At 40.1% G+C, this 23,088-nt stretch overlaps 1 protein-coding gene across 5 annotated transcripts; it reads left to right on the forward strand.

The window, feature by feature from the left end:
* On the forward strand, window positions 1,461-22,354 carry FXR1 (FMR1 autosomal homolog 1). 5 transcript variants are annotated; one of them, XM_021393595.1, is made up of 17 exons: window positions 1,555-1,607; window positions 5,159-5,252; window positions 6,548-6,619; window positions 7,679-7,827; window positions 8,517-8,610; window positions 9,491-9,607; window positions 9,703-9,873; window positions 12,763-12,841; window positions 13,556-13,665; window positions 14,248-14,334; window positions 14,953-15,010; window positions 15,092-15,160; window positions 16,689-16,892; window positions 17,572-17,772; window positions 18,538-18,618; window positions 20,992-21,083; window positions 21,926-22,354. In XM_021393595.1, the coding sequence occupies exons 3-17, from the start codon at window positions 6,605-6,607 to the stop codon at window positions 22,094-22,096; spliced, it is 1,698 nt and encodes a 565-aa protein (XP_021249270.1). In that variant the 5' UTR covers window positions 1,555-1,607; window positions 5,159-5,252; window positions 6,548-6,604; the 3' UTR covers window positions 22,097-22,354. The 5 variants fall into 5 exon arrangements, with proteins under 5 accessions (XP_021249273.1, XP_021249270.1, XP_021249271.1 ...); XM_021393596.1 differs by having other exon boundaries at window positions 16,725-16,892; XM_021393598.1 differs by having other exon boundaries at window positions 1,461-1,607; window positions 14,953-15,160.

Below are 23,088 nucleotides of genomic sequence, written 5' to 3' on the forward strand. Positions count from 1 at the left end.
CTAACGGATAGTTCAACCAGTGAATTTTGTATGCCCTTGGTGTTCCTTGCCTCTTGAAGCAGACGTGGCTTCAGTCTCCCTGTACAGAAACACCATGGAAACTGGAAATCCCTGAGTACACGCGTGCTTCGCTGCTGACTGCCTCGGTTGCTTCGGTCTCCGAGGGCTTTGCCTTCCTTGCCTCGCGGTGGCAGGGTGGCCTTTAAAGGGGTTTATTTCATTAGGAGCGCACCGGGTGGTTGAGCAAGGTGACTTTGGTGGTTTCTGGTGGCCCGATGTGTTCAGGATTACCCGGCTGTTTGTGCTGCAGCCAGTCTCTTGCGCTGCTGGCAGGTGTCTGTGAGTGTAGCTTAGGGAGCGGGCTCTCAGGTTTCCAGTGAGCGCTGCTCCTCGCTGGCGTTGCGCAAGTACGGGTTTGTGTCCAAGGAGGTCTGTTCCTGGCGCCTTGCAGCCAGCTGTCCCTGCGGGCTCTTCCAGTGTCGGTCAGTAGGGGCAGGGAGCCCATGCTCAGGTGCCTTTCCCTGACACATGACACCTCTGTGGGCACCCTGCTCCTCGCACAGCTGCCGTGTTCTTCATCCTCCTCAGCTGGCAGCTTCTAAAGGGGGTGTAATCCATTCAGCAAGTTTCCTGGAACCTTAAGGAAGTTATGGAACTCATCTCAAACTGCAGATTCCTTCTTGGTCTTCTGTGCTTGGGCACATACCAGGCTGTAACAAACATGGGAGTCGTTAGAAAACATTTTCTTATTTTGTTACTTTTTGTCATCTTTGTCTTGTGGTTTTCTTTTGTTCCCTTGTGTTTGCAACACGCCTGCCTTCCTTAACCATGAGATGGGGAGCCTTAATTTCTGCATGGATGTTGGAGTATAACTATCAGGTTGTTCTTTGTCTTCAGGTTTTTGACATAATCAGTGCACCGCTAAAAAGCCCTTTGTTTTTCAAAGGGAAGAAAAATGGGATTTTGCTGCAGTTGTTCCTGAGATCATAAAAAAATCACACAAAATGATGTGAAACATCCCAGTATCTTTGCTTTTCTGTGAGGTCCTGTGGGTATTTGACTGCACACTGTTCCCAGTTCTGGATTTGAAAGATGACAGAGTTAAGCAGCTGTGTAGCAGCCTTTATGGCCAAATTTGATCCTCCCTTCAGGTCTTGCTATTCTGAAGGACGGTTGTGTAGGACACCTGAAAATGCAAATGGTGCTGCTCACAGCTACTGGACGTAATTGGGAGTTGTGCCGCTTGCCCTGGGCCTGGAGCTTTCTCATTTTGCTTGTGTAAAATAGCTGTGTATGCCTGTAAAGAAAATAATTAACTTTCAAAGTGGTATTTCAGTTGTAAATGTGTCTGTCTGATGTTATTTGAGATGGTCCACGTGCAATGTATTTCTTAGAACAGTCACCTAAGAATGTTAGCAGCCTCATGCGTGCAGTGGGATGGTGTGGGAGCTTTCCTGCATTCAGGTCATTACAGCGGTGGTGTTCTCCTCAGGTTGGAGATTGCTGCCTTGTTGTGATTCCACATGTCTTACAACAAACCTGTTTTTCTTTTAGGGATTTATCAAAGATGTTCATGAGGATTCACTCACTGTTGTATTTGAAAACAAGTAAGTAATTTATCTTTAAAAAAAAAAAAATCATTTGTGTATTCTTTTGTTTGTTATGACATGAAGGGGAAGAAGACTTCATCAGAAAGGTACCTCTGGAAGTACAAGTTTACTGTTGTATTCAGCTTCCGTGAACTGATTCCTTAAATAGCTGTGGTATCACAAGTCAAGAAGTGAATTAGGCAGTCCTTCACTTCTTATTTTGATATTTTAGTAATGCCAATGGATGTGGCAGCCAATTTTAGTTAGAAAATAGTCAGTGGCAGCTGTCTGATACTCTTATACCTAAAGCAAAGAAAGGTGGAGAATACTTGAGTCGCTGTGTTTCCTGAGCAATTCTTTCTGTGTGTAACCTGGGGAATGTGATCAGCATCGTCAACCAGAAAAAGATGATACAAATACCCTGATGGTGTGACTTTTTTATCCAGTACAGAATATACATGCATCAAAAATCAACATCCAGGAATGTGTCAGCTTTTGATGTGCAAATGGTTCCTAAGCTGCCAGCACCAGCCTGCAGGTTCATTGGTGAGCCCCTCTTGAAGGAAGATGAGGGAGTAAGAAGCATTATACTGGGGAGCTTGTGTGTATGTGTGCATAATGTTATATGGATGGTGTATGTAATCCTAGGATGTGTGTACATGTATGTATGTGTAGTGCATACATGAAAAAAATCCTGGGGAGAAACAGATATTCCTAGTTGTTTAGTCTGCAAAGTCCAGTCTGTCTTTCTCACCTGTTTCCTAGCCCTTCTGTAAAAAGTGGTAAGAAGTTGAAGTGGCTGCCATCGCTAGATCTTAGTGAGGCAGATACAGAAGCTGTTCGTGTCTGCTTGGTTTTCATGTCACCCCGCTCCACTTCCACCCTCGCCATCCCCCAAAGAACCCCACAAATCTGCTTCTTCCTCTTGTTGATCTGAGATGTGACAAACTTTCAGTTTCATACTCAACATGCATGTTACTTTTCTGTAAGAGTAGGTGTTCTTTGCCTTTAAGGCACACGCTTGCTCACCATGAGCCAAGTGAGCTAAAGGAAGTGCCTGTGGTTCACAGCAGGTGTTTAATTATTGGCAAACACATTTCTGCTGGTTTATATCCATGTCATCAATGTGTTTTACTGAATGTGTGGCAGCAGCAGCTTCGTTCCGTGGAAGGTGAGCTACAACATATGTTGAGTGCTGTGTTGACCAAAAATAGACCTTATCAGGAAGTATGCATACTACTCCAGTTGTGCCATGATGTACATCTGATAAATCATTACCCTTTGTATTGAGTTAAATTCATAAAGGCTTTAATAGAATTGAAATTGGCAGGAGTGTACCATCCTGAATGTTGTGATAGTGATCAGCACTTAGCAAAGTAAGCGGGTCTGCTAATGGCATTCGGTTTACGTTTTCTGCTGTTGTTAACCAGTCCTTATCTAGAGCTATTACAGGCTTCCCAAAGTTGGCCAGCTAGCACCAACTGCCAATGATGATTTTGTGGCCGTAGCAATAATTAATCTCCAGGCAGACAGTGAGTCCATTAGGAGACCTTTTGGGGAAGTAAGAGGCAGAGAATGAACCCAGAATCTTCAGGAGCTGGAAGCCTTTGTTGCGACATACAAGTGAGGAGCTGAGGTGCAATTCCTTGTAGGTCCATTAGAATTTGAAGCAGCCACATCAGAAGACTTCTGTATAGTAAGAAACGCCTCAGTTTTTTTGTAATTTTTGTGGTAACCAGTAGGCGTCACTTGCCTGATTCTCTTACTAGGTAATCTGTAACAAATCACAAATAATTCCTTAAGTATCTGTTGTTGACGTTTGGTAGTGAGATGCTCCAGTTTTGGACTTCACATCATCAGAACGTGAAGTCATTCTCAAAACTGAGCCTGCTGTGTACATTTCCACCTTTTTTTTCAAAAAATATCAAAAATCCCTTACAGCTGAAATGGGTGTTGTTGTCTCCTTGCAGTCGATGGAGATCCACTGGAGATGGAAGCAAAGCCAGACTGCTACATTCAATTTTAAGATTTTCTTGGAGTTGCGAGATCTCTTCAATTGTTGCATCTCCTTGTGGGCAATTAATAACCTTCTGTAAGCTCCCACTTGCTGGATTCATGAACTTCAAGGCACAACTGAAATTCTCAGGAGAACTTGAAGCAGCTCAGTTGTTTACAGCAGTTTGTATCCCGTTGTTCAGTTATGATCACTGTGTTCATACTGTTTCCAAATTGAACTTTTATATAGCTTGTAATCAAGGGAATGCATTTTGTCCTCAGCTCTTACTATTTGCCTTTGCATCTGTGAGAGTAATAACTTCATGAAGGGCGGAGAAAGGCAATCCACAGATCCTGAGGTTAATGACCACGACAGTTGCAAGCGTGATTTAATCGCAAGTGAATTTTTCCAACCTCCTCTACTGTTTTTCAGAAGTAAAATGAGATTTCAGCAGTGTTCCATGACAGAAATACTTTCCAACTTCAACAAAAGCTATCCATAATGTTCTGTGTGTTACTGTTGGTGGTGGTTTTTCAAAGTTGCCCTGTAGTTAGAAGCAAAATAAACTGTTCAGCCATGGCTGGGGCAAAACTGCGTAACCCTTCCTGTTACACGTTGGTCCTGGAGCCTGTCTGTACCTGATGTGGTCTTGAGGATGTCTGTAAATGACAGATGTTGGAATACTTGGACAGAGACCACGTAAAAGTCCCTTAGATGTTCTGAGGGGTTTTTTATTGTTATTTTTGGTGGTGGTGCTGGCTTTATTTTAATCTATCTTCAGTTGGCATTTTGAGTAAAAGAATGAGAAACAGCTTCGTGGCTTCCTGTGAGATTTATGGAGGAGAAGGGAATTAGAATACAGAGGCTATCAGTTACTCTGCAAGTCTTCATATAATGCCCCTAAAAGGTACACTTCTGCAAGTAAAAAGCCGTGCAGAACCAGCTACAGAAAAACAAATAGCCTTTCTGTACAAGAGCTTAGCTTATTAATTTTACAAGTGTAGTAGTAATTAGTATTAGTAAGCAGATGTAGAGATGTGTTCTGCAATAATTGTTTGCCCGACTCGTATTGGAGATTGTTTAAAAATAATTGGAGATGAAATTCTAAAGTTTTATTAAGAAATGCAGTTGGATTTTCCTGGAGCGCTTAAAAATTGATTGCAAGCAGTTAAAATGCTGCATGTGTGCTGAGGAAATGGACAAACCCCAAGGTGGACCACAAGGGTAAATTCACACGTTACCAAAGCTTTCATTGAGCAGTAAGAATTTCAGGACGTCATCTGATCTTCTCACGGGGGGGTTAATAAAATCAGTTTAGTGGACTCCGTCCATTTCAGTTTCTTTTGAAGTTAACTGAAGAAGCGTTCTGTTACTGAATATCTTCCAGGTATGTTTTTGTATTGACAGGATTGTTTTGATGCTTTGCTTTTGAAGTTTGCTTTCTAGGAATGAAGAAGCGGACTCGATTATATGAAACGAATGAGAGTTAACTAAAGTCAGAGTTCTAAAAATAAAGACTTGAGGAAAACAACAGAAAAATTCTGGAATTAATATGTAATGTCTCAACTTTCAGTTGGCAGCCAGAGCGCCAGGTACCCTTTAATGAAGTCAGGTTACCTCCACCTCCTGATATCAAGAAGGAAATTGGTGAAGGAGATGAAGTGGAGGTGAGTTGATCCAAATGTCTGCTAATGATCTGTTTTGTTACGTGACTGATTGTCTCTTTGAGACGACGATGATTGTGAGCAGATTAGTGGAGAATGAAAATGGAGCGTGTCTCTAGTAATGGGTTTATTAAGCTGGTAAATAAAAAAATGTTTTAATTTTCTCTTAGCGCTTGGAAGGACAGCAGGTTTTGCTTCCAGAGAAACTGTCTGTGAAATGACAGGTTTTTTTCTCAGATTACCAATGGAACTTGATTATCATCTAAAATTTTAAAATGCTGAGCTTTGTTTCACAGTTAAAAACCAAACTTGCTAATGCTCAGTTCTCACGAAAACTGCTGGGAATTTTTTGATGGGAAAGTTCAACAAAAGTGTCCTAATACCTTGGGTTTCAATCCATGTGAAATATCTAGTATGAAAATATCTTTGAGGAAGTCGTATGAATTAGCTGTTCTACGGAGAAGCAGTATTAACTAGAAATCATGCATTTCTCTGGGAAATTATAAGTTACGTGCTGTGTCCCTGGCTTGTCATAGTAGTTTCAGTGATTCCCACAGTTTAATGTCTTGCTTGTCACTAAAATCACAGTATCTTTAGGATACTGTTGTAGTTCCAGGCAAATAATGTAAGAAGTGATGCGTGTGTGTGCTTGGTTTTTCTGTTTTTCTTTGAAATACGTGAAATACATTGGCTTTGTTAGAGGTCAAACTTAAGGCATTTTTTACCTCAAATTTCTTCAGTTACCTTAAATTTCTTGTTTAGTCCACATACAAATGGTTAGAAGACCAGGAAAATCTGAAAGCTTCAGATATCATTGGTTCTACATCTGATCTTGTATTGTTAGTGGCATTTGTTAAATATAAAATACGTAATCGTTTGTGACTTGGTTCCTTTCAGTAGTCCTAAGTTTATCGAGTAAGCCCAAGGCAAAATAAAACCTTAATTTTGGAATTCCTTCTGTATACAAACCTTTGGTGCTAATGCAGTCTTTAAATTTAGTGAGGAATTCCACTGAATAAGCGTTTTCTCAAGGTTTTATCTTCCTTTGATAATTTCTGTTGTACAGTCAGTGAAGTATAGAAAGGAAATCTGTCCGTGATCCTTGCAGGGCAAAGTAATGAAAACTTGTACAAGAAGCTCATAACAATAATAATGAAGGCAAAAAATAGTTGAGTAGCATACTGTTCCATTGTAATGAGAATTAGAGAAGCTGAGACGCTCTTTCCTGATTGTAAAGGTAGGCAACTCAGTTATGTCTGCGTGTGCTTTCAATATTGTTTAACTGCTTTCAATTTCAGGTTTATTCCAGAGCAAATGATCAAGAACCTTGTGGCTGGTGGCTGGCAAAAGTTCGAATGATGAAAGGAGAGGTAAACTCCTTACTGCTGCTTTCATGATGGTTTGTTAAACACAGTAAATATGAAAGCTCTTAGTGATGCAAAAAAAAAAAAACAACCCAAAAAAAACTGCCAGTACGAAAATATGGCAAGACAGAATTTTAAGCTGAGATCACTTTAGAATGACCCATGCTGTGTTTACACAACTGGGAGTTGTGTTTTTATAGCTGAGCAGCGCACTTTGATTATTAGTAATTAAATTGCTTGGAGGACTGTATGAATGCATGCAGCATAAGGCTTCCAAAAGTCCTACATTGTGACTTGGAATTGGCTCTGAAAAATAGTGAAGTAGTACACCTTGTGATTATGTTAGTTACTGCTCAGACCACAAATCTAATTCTGGTAATTAAGCACGCTCTGTCTACACACGTGTGTTGGTGGTGGTTCTGGTTGTACATACATTTCAACTGAGCATAGTGGAAAAACACTGGTTTAGTTGGTTTGCTTTTGCATATGTCAAGCTTGTGTTTTGCTGTTGGCTTTTACAGTTGTACTTGCAAAGTAATTTTTAGATTCAGACAAGGGTATTTTTCACTTCAAGTGTTCGAAATTGATAGTGTTCTTCATTTGGGGCTAACTTGAGTTCTTATATGCCACAGAAATGTGGATTTTTACAGTCTGGTACTTTGCTACTCTGACTTTAAAACTGTAAGAAACATCATTCTTAGTCTGTATGATCTCATTTAAGCAGTGGAAGAATGTGAAGTTCTATTGAATTCTTAATTACCTAGTATTTTTGACAGGAAAAAAAAAGATTTTTTCATCCTCAGAAGGCTGGTACCTTTAGGCCATTGTCAGATCAGTTACATTATGAAGTAGTGGTGTGCCAAATGTAAAACTTGAAATTTGGAAGCAGTGTATGGGAAAGTGGTTTACTCCTTCTGGATATTTGAGTGATTTTTTTTTTTTTAGACAGAATCAGGTGTTCTGGGGGAATCTTGGGCTGTGTGTTTGTATTTTGGACGTGATTGGTTAGGATGTATTTGTCGTTGCAAACTGAAGTTACCATACGGAAAAAAAATTCTTCCGTAGTTTTACGTCATTGAGTACGCTGCTTGCGATGCCACCTACAATGAAATTGTGACTTACGAAAGACTCCGACCTGTGAATCAAAATAAAACCGTCAAAAAGAACACATTCTTCAAGTGCACAGTGGATGTTCCAGAAGATCTGAGAGATGCGTGAGTAGTTCTGCGTATTTTATTAATGAGGCAGTTCATTTGATGAAAAGTATTTGAGAGTGGGGGGGGGGTGGTGATATTTTTGCGGGTAATTTACAGCTCCGTTAGGAATAAGGGTGGCTGTGGCTGCTGGAGCTGAGTTAGCCTACTGGCTGCAGTCTGTGCTGAGGGTGTGGGGTGGGGAGAGAAAGCAGATGCTCAGTTGGGATCTTCAGGACTCGCTTTCAGCTTATGTAGCTGGTGAACTCACGGTGCGTCTCTGGTTCTGGGAGATGCCTGGTAGCTGCGATGGTGCAGCCTGTGGGGAAATAAGCTCTGGGAGCATGGGAGGCGAATTTTTCCAGTTTCTGAACATTCTTCGCCATAAACTAGCGAAAACATTCTGGGATCTGGTCATGTTATTGCACAGGCAAATAGCGATAGGACAAGGGGGAATGCTTTTAAACTAAAAGATGGGAGATTTGGCTGAGGTGTTAGAAGGAAATTCTTTACTCAGAGGGCAATGAGGCACTGACACAAGCTGCCTGCAGAGGCTTTAACGCCTCCAGGTAACCCTGGAGGTTGGGTGTGGTGGGTGGCATCACTGCCTGTGTCTGGGGGAATGGAGCTATGTCCCATCCAACCCAAGTCATTATTCTCTTTCCTGTTTTGATGCAACTTCTTAAAATAACGGTCATTTCTCTCTGTAGATGCGCTAATGAAAATGCACATAAAGATTTCAAGAAAGCTGTGGGAGCATGTAGAATTTTCTATCATGCTGAAACTGCTCAGCTAATAATACTTGTAAGTAACTATTTTTATGTGAACGTTGCATGAATTTTCATTATATCATTTATGGTATTACACAGCCATCTGTACATGTCTGTGGCATGCGGTCTAACTTCATGAGCTGTGTAAGCTGTGAGCAATTTAATATATGTAGATGCATAGATCTATGGGGGCAGGCCTTTGGAAGGGATTGTGAGTACTGCACTGCAGGTAACCTAAATTTAGGAACAACTTTCAGGTATGGATGACAGTCATAAGAGACTGAGAGCTGTTTCAGCGATCGGTGCAGATTGCTCTAAGCTAGCTAGCTTACTCTGCTGGAGAGCAGTAGGTTCCACGCGTGCAGTATTACGCTTTGTGCTTTGACCCACAGCTGGGTTTCCACATGAAGAGCTGCATCAGCTCCCATCAGGCAGAAGCCTGGGTGTGATCTGGCAGGTGGGTAGCGCGGATTAGCAGGGAGCCCGGAGCCTGAATCACAGGGAGGGACCAAACATCATACTAGGTAGACTAAAGTAGCTTTTGCAAAAACAGCTTAGTTGGCCTTTTCAAATGTGAAATGTCTTTACCAAACAAAGGAACACGTTGCCATTAAGGAATTGTTCACTGGGATTCTTCTGTGACTGCTTTGTTTTACTACATAGACTTTTCCTAGCATTAGCTTCTCTGCATGTTTCTGTTTACTTAATCTTATCCGCTGGAATCGCATTCTAGGGAGTCAATGGGTGACGAGTATAACGTGGTAGAATAATATTTGTTTCAGAACATCAAGGGGAAAGAAGTACTGTGTAGATGATAGCAAGACTGTTAGTGTCAAGGTTCCTAATTTATCCTTTAAGTGTGATTTTTTTTTTTCCTGAAAAATGAAACTTAATGTCCTTTTTCTTTTCTGTAGTCTGCCAGTGAAGCAACAGTGAAGAGAGTGAATATACTGAGCGACATGCATTTGCGCAGCATTCGCACCAAACTTATGCTTATGTCAAGAAATGAAGAAGCTACAAAACACTTAGAGGTAAGCAATGGCTTGAAATTCTTGCTGCTTGAAGCAGTATCTGTACTTCACATTGAAGGCATGCAAATGAGCCTTATTTTCTTTTTTTCCTTTAGTGCACAAAGCAGCTTGCAGCGGCATTTCATGAGGAATTTGTTGTCAGAGAAGATTTAATGGGACTTGCTATAGGAACCCATGGCAGTAACATACAACAAGCCAGGAAGGTTCCGGGAGTTACTGCAATTGAACTTGAGGAGGACACTGGTACTTTCAGAATCTATGGAGAGGTAAAGGAGAACCTTTGCATGAATCTGATAAGCATTTTGCTCTCCATCTGCGTTCAGAGTGGTGAGAGCTTTACCCAGAGCTAAACTGGAAATAGCCCAGTATTCATTTGGATATCCACATGCATATTTGCTCTGTGGCAGCTTGTGCTATGTGTAGGTGAAATACAAGAGATAGTTGCATTGTTGGTTTCCATAAGATGTGTTCTGTCCCAGTCAGTCTGAGTGCTGTTGCACAGCTGTAGGGTAGCTGCGTCACATATGTCATTCAACCCAAGAATGGGTGTTGCTGACTTCCATCTTAGTTGATGGAATATAGATATATATTTTTAAGCTTCCTGTGCTGTTCTTATTGGTGTCCTCCCCCTGCCACCATCCTGCTAGTTCGTGTGTGTTTTTAATCTGTGTGGTGTCTTGTCGTCTAGCCAAGCCAAATACATTTAGGCATCTGTCTGCTTCTTTGTATTTTAGCCATTTAATGCTGGTTTTATTTTGGCCACTTAATTATGGATTAGGCAAATGGTTTGCCTTGAGTTAAATTCCATTGTGTGTGTCTCATACCTGATGTGCTTTCAATTTCACAAGTGCCTTTTGGCAGCACCAGCTTTGTCCCTCGTGGAAGTGAAAGAAAGCCAGGCAACCCAAATATTCCATGTTACAAGGGCTTTTGCATCTGTCCGTGTTTGTCTGCTTTTTGCCTCTTCTCTGCTGACGTTGGCAAGTAGCCAGGCCCTAATGGCTGGTTGCATGGGCAGGCTGTTTTGCGCTCAGAAATGTGTGGGAGTAGTGACCTCTTGTCCTTGACATCACAGTCAGGGTCTGAGGATTTCCCGTGATTATATTTTGCATTGAGGTTCAGTGTTTCTCAGAACCAGAATTTTGAGGGAAGAAGCAGGAGATGCATTCTAAAGAATATTGGGAAGCGACAAAATTAGAAATGAAGCTGTGTAGGATTCTGTTTATGCCTTTTACCTGGGTATTCAGGATCACTTAGATTCCAAGGCCCTTCCACCTCTGACTGAGCTCCTCACTTCTGATACACAGAAACCACAGTACTGTGAACTTGAGAGCTTAGGTGGTGAGTAGAGTTATCCATGCTTCTGAAATAAATTGGTTCCTCGGAGGGAGAGAGCCTCATCTGAAACAGAAAAGATTCTATTAGAGCCTCCTTACTGGTAAAATTGAATTGCATGTGCAATTCTTGAGGTTCTTCCCTATTATACCAATTTTAAGATACTTAGATATTATGTTAACCATGCCTTTGGATGGAAGGACGGCAAGCTTTTTTGGGGGGACTTAGTTGTTTTCCCTTTGGAGAGAAGGCTGTTCTTTAGGGCCATTTCATGAACTCTGTTCCATTTAAAGTAGGAGAATAATGAGCTTCTTATTTTATATGGGGAAAAAAAAATCAAATTCATCACCATAGAAAAAAAAAATACAGTTCCTTGCTGTGGCTTAGCAAGCGCTTATCTGCATGGGACTGAGCTTCTCAGTGATCCACAGAGGTAATTTATCCCATTCAGGAAGGTCTAAAAGAGCCACAAGGACTATGGAGGGGCTTCCAAAACCTGCTCTCAGAAATGATGGTGAAGCTCCTGAGGTGGCTCCACTGTTTATGACAGATGTGAGAATCTACCTGCTGCATCTGTATTAGCAGCTGTGTTACCATTTTCCTTGAAATCTGCTGCCATGCAGTTCTCGTTTCGCACTTTCATGTAGAACCATGATGCTTCAAAAATAGTAGGAGTAACACCGGATTTAGGAAAACATTGTGCTTCCAATCTTTCTGTTAAATACTTCAAGTAACCTGGATGTGTCTTGATTGTGTGGGGACTGTATGGAGTAATCAAAGTAGGAGTGGACGTATATTCTGTAATTAGCAGTTATAAGATAGTTCCTGCTGACTGGAATGTTTTCCCCCCATGTGCATATGGTCATTACTTTCTTTTTCTGAATTACTGGCTGCAAGGACGTATCCAAGTCCGCGTCCTGCGCTATCTGGCGCAGGGGTGTGCATGACTCACACAGGTTGGACTTGCGTAAAAATTCCGAGTGCTTGCGGCAAAGCGTAGATACAGTACGGGTGTGCTGGAGAACTCCAGCCCCTGGCAGCTGCTTTCCTTTTGTGGCTGTTTGTGTGACAGCAGTGGCCGTCCCTTCTTTATTTGGGGAGGAAGCGACGATCATACCTCCGAGGCAGGACACGGAGCTCTCAGCAAATCGTGTCCTCCTTGTAGAGTTCATTGAATGTTAAAATTGCTGCTGCATGTTGATGTCGGTCATTTTGTCTGTTACTCTGAGCATGCCAATGGCTCTGCTTCCTGCAACTACTTCCTGTTTGTCTCTTCTTCCATGCTGCATTGCTTGTTTCATCTTGAAATCCATATTGCCCATGTTTCTCTCCTTAGCATTTTTACCTATGCCAGAATTGCAGGTTTGGGAATGTTATGTCCTTCTAGGACTTGGTTAAATGTAATGTTAAGATCCAGGAGCTGGTGCTGTCTGCCTCCTGCGTTGCAGAAGGGGTGACAGATGCAAGGGCTGAAAGCATCAGTGCGCTCACATGTTGTCGCTGCTGACTGGATGCTGGCTATACTTCTACTGTTGGTAATTCTGTGCTGTTTATTTCCTTTTGCAGTATCTGTAGAACCTGTAGAAATTTATTGTCACTTAATTTCCTTCATTTCGTACTGAAACTCGAGGAGGGTAATGATAGAAGTTCTTCCCACACACCAGTGATGGTGTCATGTCTTAGAAAGCTTTATGACTGACGTGTGGCCAGAATCACGTTCATTTTGTTTTTCCAAATGTTTACTCTTCTGGAGACTTACGGATGTTGCTGCAGGGTTTTATTTTTAACATATTACATTCATTTTTTTATTTCATTTTCAGACTGCCGATGCAGTAAAAAAGGCAAGAAGTTACCTGGAATTTGTGGAGGATTTTATTCAGGTTCCCAGGAATCTTGTTGGTATGTAATACTTCGTAACTTGTGGAAAGGGAGCAGACTCAGCATGACCGTGCATGGAAGCTTTAGGTGCTAGTACACTGTTTAATTTTCCATTTAAATAGAAAGTGATTCATCTTTTATAACTTTGTACATCAGGAAATTATCAAGAAACTGCGTGTTGTTTTACCACTTGAAATGTTTTAAGTGTAGCTCTTTCAGACTTGTACAGTTTGATTTAACGGTAATGCTTGAAGCTCAGGTTCTAGCAGTGCAAACAAATGATTTGATAAATTAACTACATAGACATTCTGAAAGCAGATTCCAAAATGTAGTGTGGAGTTGCCATATCTGAGTTGCAGGAATGACTCAGGACGGTTCTGATGTCATCACTCCCCAGGGGGGAGAGTATGATGAAGTAATTTTGATAAGTAGATTTAAAATATGCATTTTCAAGAATTCTGTCGTTTCATTGTTACTCTGGTTCTGTTTGAAACTTGAATGTAGTGCTGATCTTTGTCAGTACTTGCCAGTCTGTGAGTGCATACAGTTTGAATATAATTCTGGAAGTTTTGTCCTGTTCCTCTTCGGGCACAGTTGTTGTTTATGTGTATGACATGGGGGGGGGGGGAAAGTAGAATGCAAAGGGCAGTTAAGTGATACAGTTGTTGGTACACGAAAACCTGTTGGAAATATTTTGTACGCTGGACCAAAATCAACTGTTCTTGCTCTGTGAAGGAAAAGTTATTGGAAAAAATGGAAAAGTGATTCAGGAGATTGTAGACAAGTCTGGAGTCGTCAGGGTGAGGATTGAAGGAGATAATGAAAATAAACTGCCTCGTGAAGATGTGAGTACTTTATTGCTTCCTGTGATTACGTTTTTATTTTGAAATGAATTGTTTTGAGTCCTTTAACAAAGAAAATATGGGAAAACGTATGCACGTTGAACATTCCTGGAGCAAAGTGCTACCTTAGGCTCTGGAGTGGGTTTATTGTTCCATCTCGGTGTCATTATTCAGTTTATAAATACAGACTTCGTGGCCTGTGCATCCTTATTTTTCATGGCCGGCCTATAGTGGTGGTGCTGTCCATGTTATGAAAACATGGCCTCCGTGATAGAGCCGTGCTTGTGAATTGTTGAACAAAGCCCATCTTACAGCTTTTTATAGCTGTAAAATTGATTTTTAGGTCTTTTTCAGAATGGTATTAAGTGGTAAATCTTGTATGAAACAGCTTGACAAAAATACTTGCTTCAGGAGCAAAAAACATGTCTCCTACATACAGTGTAGCTGTCTAACTATTAACACTAGTTTCTAGTGTATCTTTGCAGCGTTAGATTCAGTTATCGTCAGATTGCTTTTATAAATAGAAGTATTATTTTGGTGATAATGTTCTTCTTGAAAGCAAGATTTTGCGTTTTGTTTCTGTAGGGAATGGTACCATTTGTATTTGTGGGTACTAAAGAAAGCATTGGAAATGTCCAAGTTCTTCTAGAATACCACATTGCGTATCTGAAGGTAAGTGAATTTCAGAAGGAAGAAGTAGTAGTAGAGGAAACTTCTGTTGCAGTACCAGAATACCTGAGTAACAACTTCAGAAGGGTTTGCAGCTGATCTGCTGTTCTTCTGTAGTCTGGGATTTGAGGTTTGGTGCCCTGAGCCCTCCCCTTGCATGTGTGTGTTATTTAGGCCTCTTGAAACACAATGGTGGCTGCTTAGTACTGTTGGTACTGAAAGAACTGGACTGCAGAGAGCACTGTTTTAAGTGGCGTCTGAGAAGTGATGTGTGACTGCTTTCTCCACATTAGTGTTCTGAGGTTAATGCTGTATTGGTGTAGGATGGAATTTGTAACTGAGTAGCACAGAAACATTCAACCACTTCAAATAGTTTTCTTTGTGTGGAGTTGTGGTGTGATGTTACAGAAATAATTCCTTAGTTTAAATCACGTTACATTGTCAGTTGGCTTTTTAAAATTGACTCCAAAACGTGAGGTGAAGCATGGTTAAGAATGGTAATATTTGTCTTAAAAACAGTCTTTAAACATAGTGATTTAGAATGTGGCTGAAGGGACAATGGTATTTTATGGGGAGAAATAACATTTCTTCATCTGAAATGTCTTGTTTCCATTTGTGTAGGAGGTAGAACAACTCAGACTGGAAAGGCTCCAGATTGATGAACAGTTGCGTCAGATTGGTATGGGTTTCAGACCTTCCTCTGCTAGAGTTCCCGAAAAAGAAAAGGGTTACACAACTGATGAGAGTACCCTCTCCTCAGTACAAGGTTCCAGGTCATACAGCGGAAGAGGGAGAGGCCGCAGAGGCCCCAGTTACACATCTGGTTACGGTGAGTTGGGTCGGTTTGGTTTTAAACTCTAGAGCAGCTATTAAGTGAATCCTCAGAATGCTTTTCAATCCATAGCTTTTTTTTTAGGTTTCTTTGTGTATTGAATAGTTGAGTAAAGGTTGGGTTGAAAATTCAGAATTGCCATTTTATTTTTCACATAGCTCAGAAAACCTGCCTGGATTTGCATTTTTTGCTGAATTTAACTTTTAAACTAGAAAAGATGAGCAAAGATCTTGGCCCCCAGCGGTAGTAGCTGTGACCCAGAAACAAAACAAAACCAGAAGCTTGTCTGTGATCATGGTCATTTGGTAAACTTTCACAAATACGTTCAAGTGAAGTAATTCCAAGTGGATACAGCGTAATGTTTTCTTGGAATCTTCTTTTTCTGTTTGGCCAGAAATTAACTGGATTTTTACGTAAGGCAGGGAGGTAATCTGATGGATCTTGGAATTCACTGGGAGCTGCTGCTCAGTTCCCTAGAAGCATGCACATCCCCTTCTCATTCAGCAGCATCTGCCCAAATGGGGAGTCTTCACCTGAATACGGGTGTATTTTGTAAAAATACATAGTTGGTGTAGTGAACAGAAGGGGGAAAAAATGACTCAGTGAATACATCATAAATTACTGGTGATCATCTTTGTGTAGTTCGCTCCGGTTACAAAATCAGACCGGTTCTTTGAATTGCACGATCAGCCACTGATCATCCTGGCCAGTCGTGGCATGTTGGTTGGGTTCATTCCAGTGGTAATGCTCGTGTTATTTACTTTGCCCTGGCGGATTGATTGAATAAATGTAATTGATGTTCAATTTGTTTATATGCACACAACGTTCAGATTTGCATTTGGCAATGTGTATTTTTTTTTTCCGCTGTAAAACAGCAAGAATTGTATGTTAGAGCCATAGGAGTCTGAATATCTTTAGTCCAAAATTGTTGTTAGGGAGAGTTCCTGCATGCTTAAAATAAAGGGTAGGTGTTAAATTTTTTAGTAGTAAAAGACGGTGCGGGTTTGGTTAGCTCAGAAACAAAGGGAAGTTATAAGCAATATTTAATATAAACAGCTAAATTGTTCAAGCAGCATTACTGCAGCCAGAAGGGGTTGCCTAGCAACAGCCATTAGCTGTGAGGTGGTGAAGTTGTCCTTGGGAATTTCAGAGAAGTTGCCTAGAAACTGCATCAAATGCCTGCAGTGTATACACAGCAAATAGCATTCAATCCTTGGTTTATCCACATCCATAAATTGAGGTTTGAGTAATTTTAGAGCCCTTATTTCTCATCTTATTGCAAACAAACTTACGAAGCATAGTGCTTAGGTAACCTAAGCTGTATATATTTTATTTGTGCACATTTAAATGTTTATATTTACTTGTAAACTTGCATCTTTTTATATAAGATTTTATTTTGAATTTGTGTATTTTTATATGTATGTATAAAATCTATACAATTAGGCCTGCTGGTTGAGAATCTGAAACCAGAATACGATCCCAAATTTCATATTCACTTCCAATTTTCTTTTCCTTCTTGTACAAGGTACAAACTCTGAGCTCTCTAATCCCTCTGAAACAGAATCTGAGAGAAAAGATGAACTTAGTGACTGGTCCTTGGCAGGAGAAGATGACAGAGAAAGCAGACATCAGCGTGACAATAGACGACGTCCTGGAGGACGGGGACGCAGTGTATCTGGAGGCCGTGGACGTGGCGGACCTCGTGGTGGCAAGTCATCCATTAGCTCTGGTACTGTGTCTCGGATGTGTTCTGAGTTCTATTTTTTTTTTTTTTATTCCGTGCCACTTCCTCTCTAGCCTTTCAGTGCTGCTGAACGCTCCCTATTTACACTATAATCTTAATACTGGTATTTCAGTGAAGCTCTGGGATATTTTATCATGCACTGTCATTAGATTTCTATTCATCATCTTCTGCTTGTAATGATCTTAATTTCCTTCCTCTGCTATAGACAAGTAATAATGACACCATTAAATGTTACATATCTTCGCCGTGCTACCAGTGGTTGCCTTTTGAGTTAAGTTTGTCTTTTAGATACAGGAGAGAAGATATGAAAGAATAAAAGTTAGCACAGTCAAATTCTGATAAAATATAATTTGCAACACTTCAATAGTGTCAGCATTACCATGAAGCTAACTAAGTGAAAGGTATATTTTCACATGGACACCTTTAAGTAAAAAGTTCTTGAAATGTTCCCTTGAAGTCTTTGTGACGCAGTAACGTGCCACGCCGTGATGTCTCAGGGAATATACTGTTGGACTGGAGTGTCAGAGAGGAGCCAGTAGGCACAAGGCTGTAGTGTTTGTACCTTTCCGTAACGTTGCTTAATGTGTGGAATCACAGATTGAAGGCGCTCTGGAAGATGAAATGTGTCTAACTGCAATATCTTAAAAACTTCTCGTTTGTTTAGTGCTTAAAGATCCCGACAGCAACCCTTACAGCTTACTTGATAATACAGAGTCGGACCAGACTGTGGATACTGATGCCAGTGAATCTCACCACAGTAGCAACCGCCGCAGGAGGTCACGCAGGCGAAGGACTGATGAAGATGCTGTCCTAATGGATGGAATGACAGAGTCTGATACAGCTTCTGTTAATGAGAATGGTTTAGGTATGTAAACAGCTAGTTGATAGTCCCAGAACAAGTTTGTAAGAAAGAAGTGTTATCCATGTAAGTGTAGTGTTCATTTTTATTAGCGACAAGTCATTGTTCTGTTAAAGGTTGCTGTCTGATTAAAGGAAGACTTCTACCTCCATGGCTCTGCCATGAAATCTCGTTTACTGAGCTCCATTAGTACATTCATATGCTCTTTCATATGCCTCTTTTGTAAAACCTATTTGATGGAGATACCAAAGACTAACTTTGTTTCCTGTTTGTACTGCTGTTTTCATAGAAACACGGTGCTGTTATAGATCAGCGTTCTGTCTGTCCTCCGTTACCTCAGTGTCAGGGTAGGAAAGCTGCTTAAGCGGCTGTTAATTCATCTCTACCCAGTTTCTGCTTAAGTACTTTCTCTCAGTAAATTCTTTCATACTTATTGGGACAAGAATATAATTTGTTGCTTAATAGTGTAGAAAAAAAACTTATTTTGTGATTGTGGCTAAAATCTGACGTACGGTTACTTAATAAATGAAACCTGAGGTCATTAAGCATATGCCTAAATGTTTTCATGAGCCAGAAGCGAAATAGTAAAATCTAGCTTTTACTTCATTGTGTATGCTTTCAATATGAATATGTTGTTCTTTCAGCCTGTCTTACTTAGCCTGTTTCTTAGCCTGTCTTTTTTAACAGAAGCAATTTTAAATGCTCCATGCTGAAACTGCTGAAGAATATTTTTTCATCAGAAATAGTTCATGGTAAACTTTGCAATTGCAGATGATAGTGACAAAAAACCCCAGCGACGCAATCGTAGCCGCAGGCGTCGCTTCAGGGGTCAGGCAGAAGATAGACAGCCAGGTAATTCGAGTGAAGCTGTGGGTATTCTCAGGTCAAAAGCATGAGAGAATGTTGTGTCTGCTGTTTTACATATAGCTGCGTAATATTCAAAGGTTAATAACTAATAAGACTACTAGATAAAGATGAAAGTCGTTTCTTATACTAGGAGAACTTATAAAAGTTCTTAATCCGTCTAATGGAACTAATTTATAATGTCTAACTTTTTGCTTGGAAATACAATTGAAGCTTCTGATCCAGTTCTCATTGAAGCCAATAGCCAGTCTTCTGTTGACTTCAGTAGTCCAGGATCAAGACATAAATGAAAGTTCATGATCTGCACTCACTTGCGTCTGCACACTTGCATTGAATGTGACACAACCTTTTCAGCACTGGCTGAGGAGCAGAGGTGGAGTGGCAGGCTGTAGGTGCCCTGGCAGAGCTCTGCGAGGGAACCTGCACGGTAGCTGCCAGTCCAGAGCTTGATTCAAACTTCTGCTGTCAGTCTTCAGCTTTTGTGAGCATTGTAAATCATCCACAAATTGAGGGTGGGACGGAGGAGGAATTTAAATGAAATTGCATGTTTTCAGTTTTTGTTGTTGTGGCTTGTTGCACTTTTGTGTGTACTAACACTTGAGATGTTAAAGGTGAACTAGCTAATTTCAGTATAACGCCCTGTTCAGAAAGCGCTTGTACATACGTGCCTTAAGGTAGTAACAGAAGGTCTTCTAGATTGACAGGCTCAAAACATCACCCACATTTGTTTTGTCTATCTGTGGTGCTCATACAATATTTGATTTAGAAGAAAAAAGGTTGTTGCTTCACAATAATTAAAACTTAAGGAGAATAAAAAGTAACCTGTTACACTTCTTAGCAGTCTGTAGTTTGGTAACAAAGTGATACAGCTCATAAAGGGGTGGAAGAGATGACTGGCATCTCTAGAAAATATGAAGTATTTTTCTTCAAATGCAGCCATTCTAGGAACAAAACCAAATCCCCAGAGAGTGCTCATTTTTTTTCCCTGTTGATTTTGTTTTTCAAAATACCATTTCCAATTTCAGTAATAAACTGACAGTAAGAGCATTGGTAGTTACTCTCTTTGTGACAGATGCTCTAATTTAATCGTCATGTATTCACTACATCTATAGAGAGTGAAATGAAGAGAACTCTTTCCTCCTAAGTACTAAGAGTGTGCTTCAGTCACTTAGTTGGGTTTTGTTGCTGTACTTCCTGGGTTCCTAGAACATACATGATGATTAAGAATTGGTGTTTTACACGGTGTGTAAAACATGCTTCATCTTTATACTAGAGTTGGGTACAGAATGTCACTTAGTGAAGTGTTCTTGTGCAGAAACTCACTCGGTCTCAGCAGTAACGCAGGGACCCAGTTAAGCACCTAGTTAATGTAAAAGAGAACTTGTGTTACACTTGCTCTGCTGATACAGGTTTCTTACACAGTTATCGATAAACCCAGGAAAACAGTTCACCTGAATGCATGGTATACTAAATATACTTGACTGTACTGTTAGTAGATAATGCTTGCCAACTCTAATATGCTTTAGCTCATCAAAGATACAAATGTATATTTAAATTTGTAGTACTGTATATTCCAAAAATAGAATTCACTCTCAATTGTTGTGGTTACGAGAGGGCGGGATAAGACAAAACCAAGCTACAAGAACATGTGCTGAGGTGGTAAGAAGAAAGGAGGTCAGAGCCTTGGCCAGCATCCAGTAAGTGTAGCCATAGCCGTGCAAGCATGGCTGTCCTGCTTTTGAGTACAGGCTCGCTCATACAGAGCCGCCTCGAGTGCCTGTACGCACAGCAGGTGCCCACCTGCCCACAAGCTGGAGGTGGATTGCCTTTTGGGTACCAGGAGGGTGAGTTCTCTTGTCAGTTGCTTCATGGAAGTAACAAAGATTTGAACGCTGCTCTGTCGTAAGTGATAACGTACTCTGAACCTCCTCCCCCAGTTCATTTTGTATTTTAACCTGGATTCGTTTTATTAGCGTGAAATTTCACGCTACTGAAGATAGTTAAAATCCCAATTAAAAAGTGTATGGTTTAAAGAGCCTGCAGTCTTGATCTCCTGAAGTCAGGTACAGGAATCCCATCTTTTCAGATAAAGTATACAGTCAGGCCAGAAACATTATTTTATTAATTAATTTCAAGACTCTGCCTTCAGATCATCACCAGCTACCACAGATTTTGATGTAAATTTTACTTATTAACATGAAAGAACTGATCCTTGCTATGTAGTTGATAACCTGTAAGAGTGAAGGCCTTTTGTGAAGTAGCTCCCAATGATAGTGTGACTGTGCAGAATAAGGGTATGAAGTTTTAATGCTAAACTAAACATCTAATATGAGCATCACTAATTTTTTTTTCCTTGAACAGTAACAGTAGCTGATTATATATCACGAGCTGAATCTCAGAGTAGACAGAGAAACCCTCCGAAGGAGACACTAGCCAAAACCAAGAAAGAAGCGGTAAGAATATTTTCAATGTACATTTCCTTTTCTCTTCCCTTGCAGAAAAATGGCAAAGGAATGCTTGATTTAGATCATTTTCATTTGAGTGCTCTGAGTTCAAGAACAAATCATTAAAAGTAAAATTGGTTCAGAGTAAACAGAACTGAGCGCTAACTTGTAGAATTATCAATGCAGACTTCAGTAATTGCTGTAATGCTTAAAGGACTTCACTTATTGTAATATACTTTATTTATTACTGTAGCATTGCGTGACAAAATGTGACAATTAGCACTCGTCTCCCTGGATGACTCTTGAGAATTAATCCTGAAAACATTTTATCAATAGAGGAGGGGTGGTAGCATGTTTAGTGGCCCGTGCAAACTATTGTAGGAAGAACTGGAGGTACAGAAATCGGGGATTTGAAATCTGCTCGGAATGGAACAAAGTGGCATAAATGTGTCATAAAAATAATATTCAAAGCCAGAATATTTAACTCCTAAGATGACATTAAATTTACTGCTACAGTTTATTGTTGAATTGAGCAAAGTGAGGTCCGTTAATTTGTGATGAACGGTCCGATCTTACTATAGGCTTCCAAAGGGGCATAAACTCATCTGTTCAATTAACTACTTCTTTGACTTGGAAAAACTGTTACGGCTTGCTCGTAAGTGTCCAATACAGAAGCATTCCATAAATGATGAAGTAAAGGTTAGGATGCTGTAAATGACAGAATAGATGCAGGTAAACAGCAGAGGTTTCCTGTTTCAGTGTTGCTTTGTGGGCCGGGGGGGAATTTGCACTGCGTTCTGTGTTCTTACTGATTCTTTTAATGTTATTCTGTATTTGTTTCTTTTTTTAAGACAAAAGATACGATTGATGAAAATAGCCCTTCTGAAAAGGCCGTGAATGGTCCTGCTACACCTGCTGTGGATGAGCCTTCTAAATTACAGCACAGCCCTGATGAAAAGAAAGTTACTGTTCAGGAGGAGGGAAACAATCAGGAAGAAGCAGTACTGAATGGTGTTTCATAAACTGAAGTTCCTAGTTTACAGTTCTTCATTACATTTAAAATAGTGCTTGTATAAGCTTGCCAAAGATAGAATATGGATCGCCAGTCTTGACACCGCACTTTCAGTTCCTCCATTTTGGAATACAGAAAGGGGAGGGATCCTGAAGAAATCATATGTTAAACATACTTTGACACCTACTGTGTTATAAATATATCATCAGATGTGCCTTGAGATAGTATATGTAACATTTAAATAAACAAAATTGCTGGCTATAGGAAATGTTATTTTGTTTTCAAAATACGGCAAAGATGTGAGGGGGATCCCTAACATAATACTCTTTATGAAAGCATTAGCTGCTTTTGTTACATTTTTAATAATATGCAACCACTTCTTCACCTGAGGAATACTAGAAAGAAATGCAGTCTAAAATATTTTGCACTGAAATGTAATTTCTCCATTAGTTTAGTCTGGAAACTGGTCTGTTTTAATACATGTTTTTTAAATGCTGTATGTAGAGGAAAAATCTGCAGACCACTGGAATACATTTGTTAAATTCTCATAATCTGCAGGGATACTGGGTGACATTGGCAGTGACTGTTCTACATTGAGGCTTTGTTTGGTTTATTTATTAAACTGTACAGTATTTAAAAATCAAACATAGCTTTAGTTAACACTAAGCTGAATTAGTCATGTCCATTAAGACATAACCTGAACTACTGAAAAGATCAATTTCCAGAAAGTTTATTCTGTATAAACTACATATGTTAGTCCTTAGTAGAGTATTTTTATTTTTGTTTTGGTTGTTTGATGTGCAATATGTTTTTTTTGTATGCTGGTAGTAAAAGAAAATAAACTTTGATCTTCCATCTGTTGACTGTTTCTATCAGAAATTTAAATTGCTATCGACTTAAGGTTTTCAAGCTGTTAACTAATCATTGCAACTTACCTGCCAGGCAGCTTGAACCTCTTAACTCTTCCGTAAGAGTTTTCTAACATGCTAACCTTAACCTTGC

This window comes from Numida meleagris, chromosome 4 (genome assembly GCF_002078875.1).
Source record: "Numida meleagris isolate 19003 breed g44 Domestic line chromosome 4, NumMel1.0, whole genome shotgun sequence".
Lineage (NCBI taxonomy): Eukaryota > Metazoa > Chordata > Aves > Galliformes > Numididae > Numida > Numida meleagris.

Bases quoted from the DNA above. Each gene is read 5' to 3' on its own strand.
- FXR1 (XM_021393598.1), top strand. The intron at 7,828-8,516 runs GTGAGTAGTTCT...TTCTCTCTGTAG, and splicing joins CCAGAAGATCTGAGAGATGC to ATGCGCTAATGAAAATGCAC. The intron at 16,893-17,571 runs GTACTGTGTCTC...TCGTTTGTTTAG, and splicing joins CAAGTCATCCATTAGCTCTG to TGCTTAAAGATCCCGACAGC.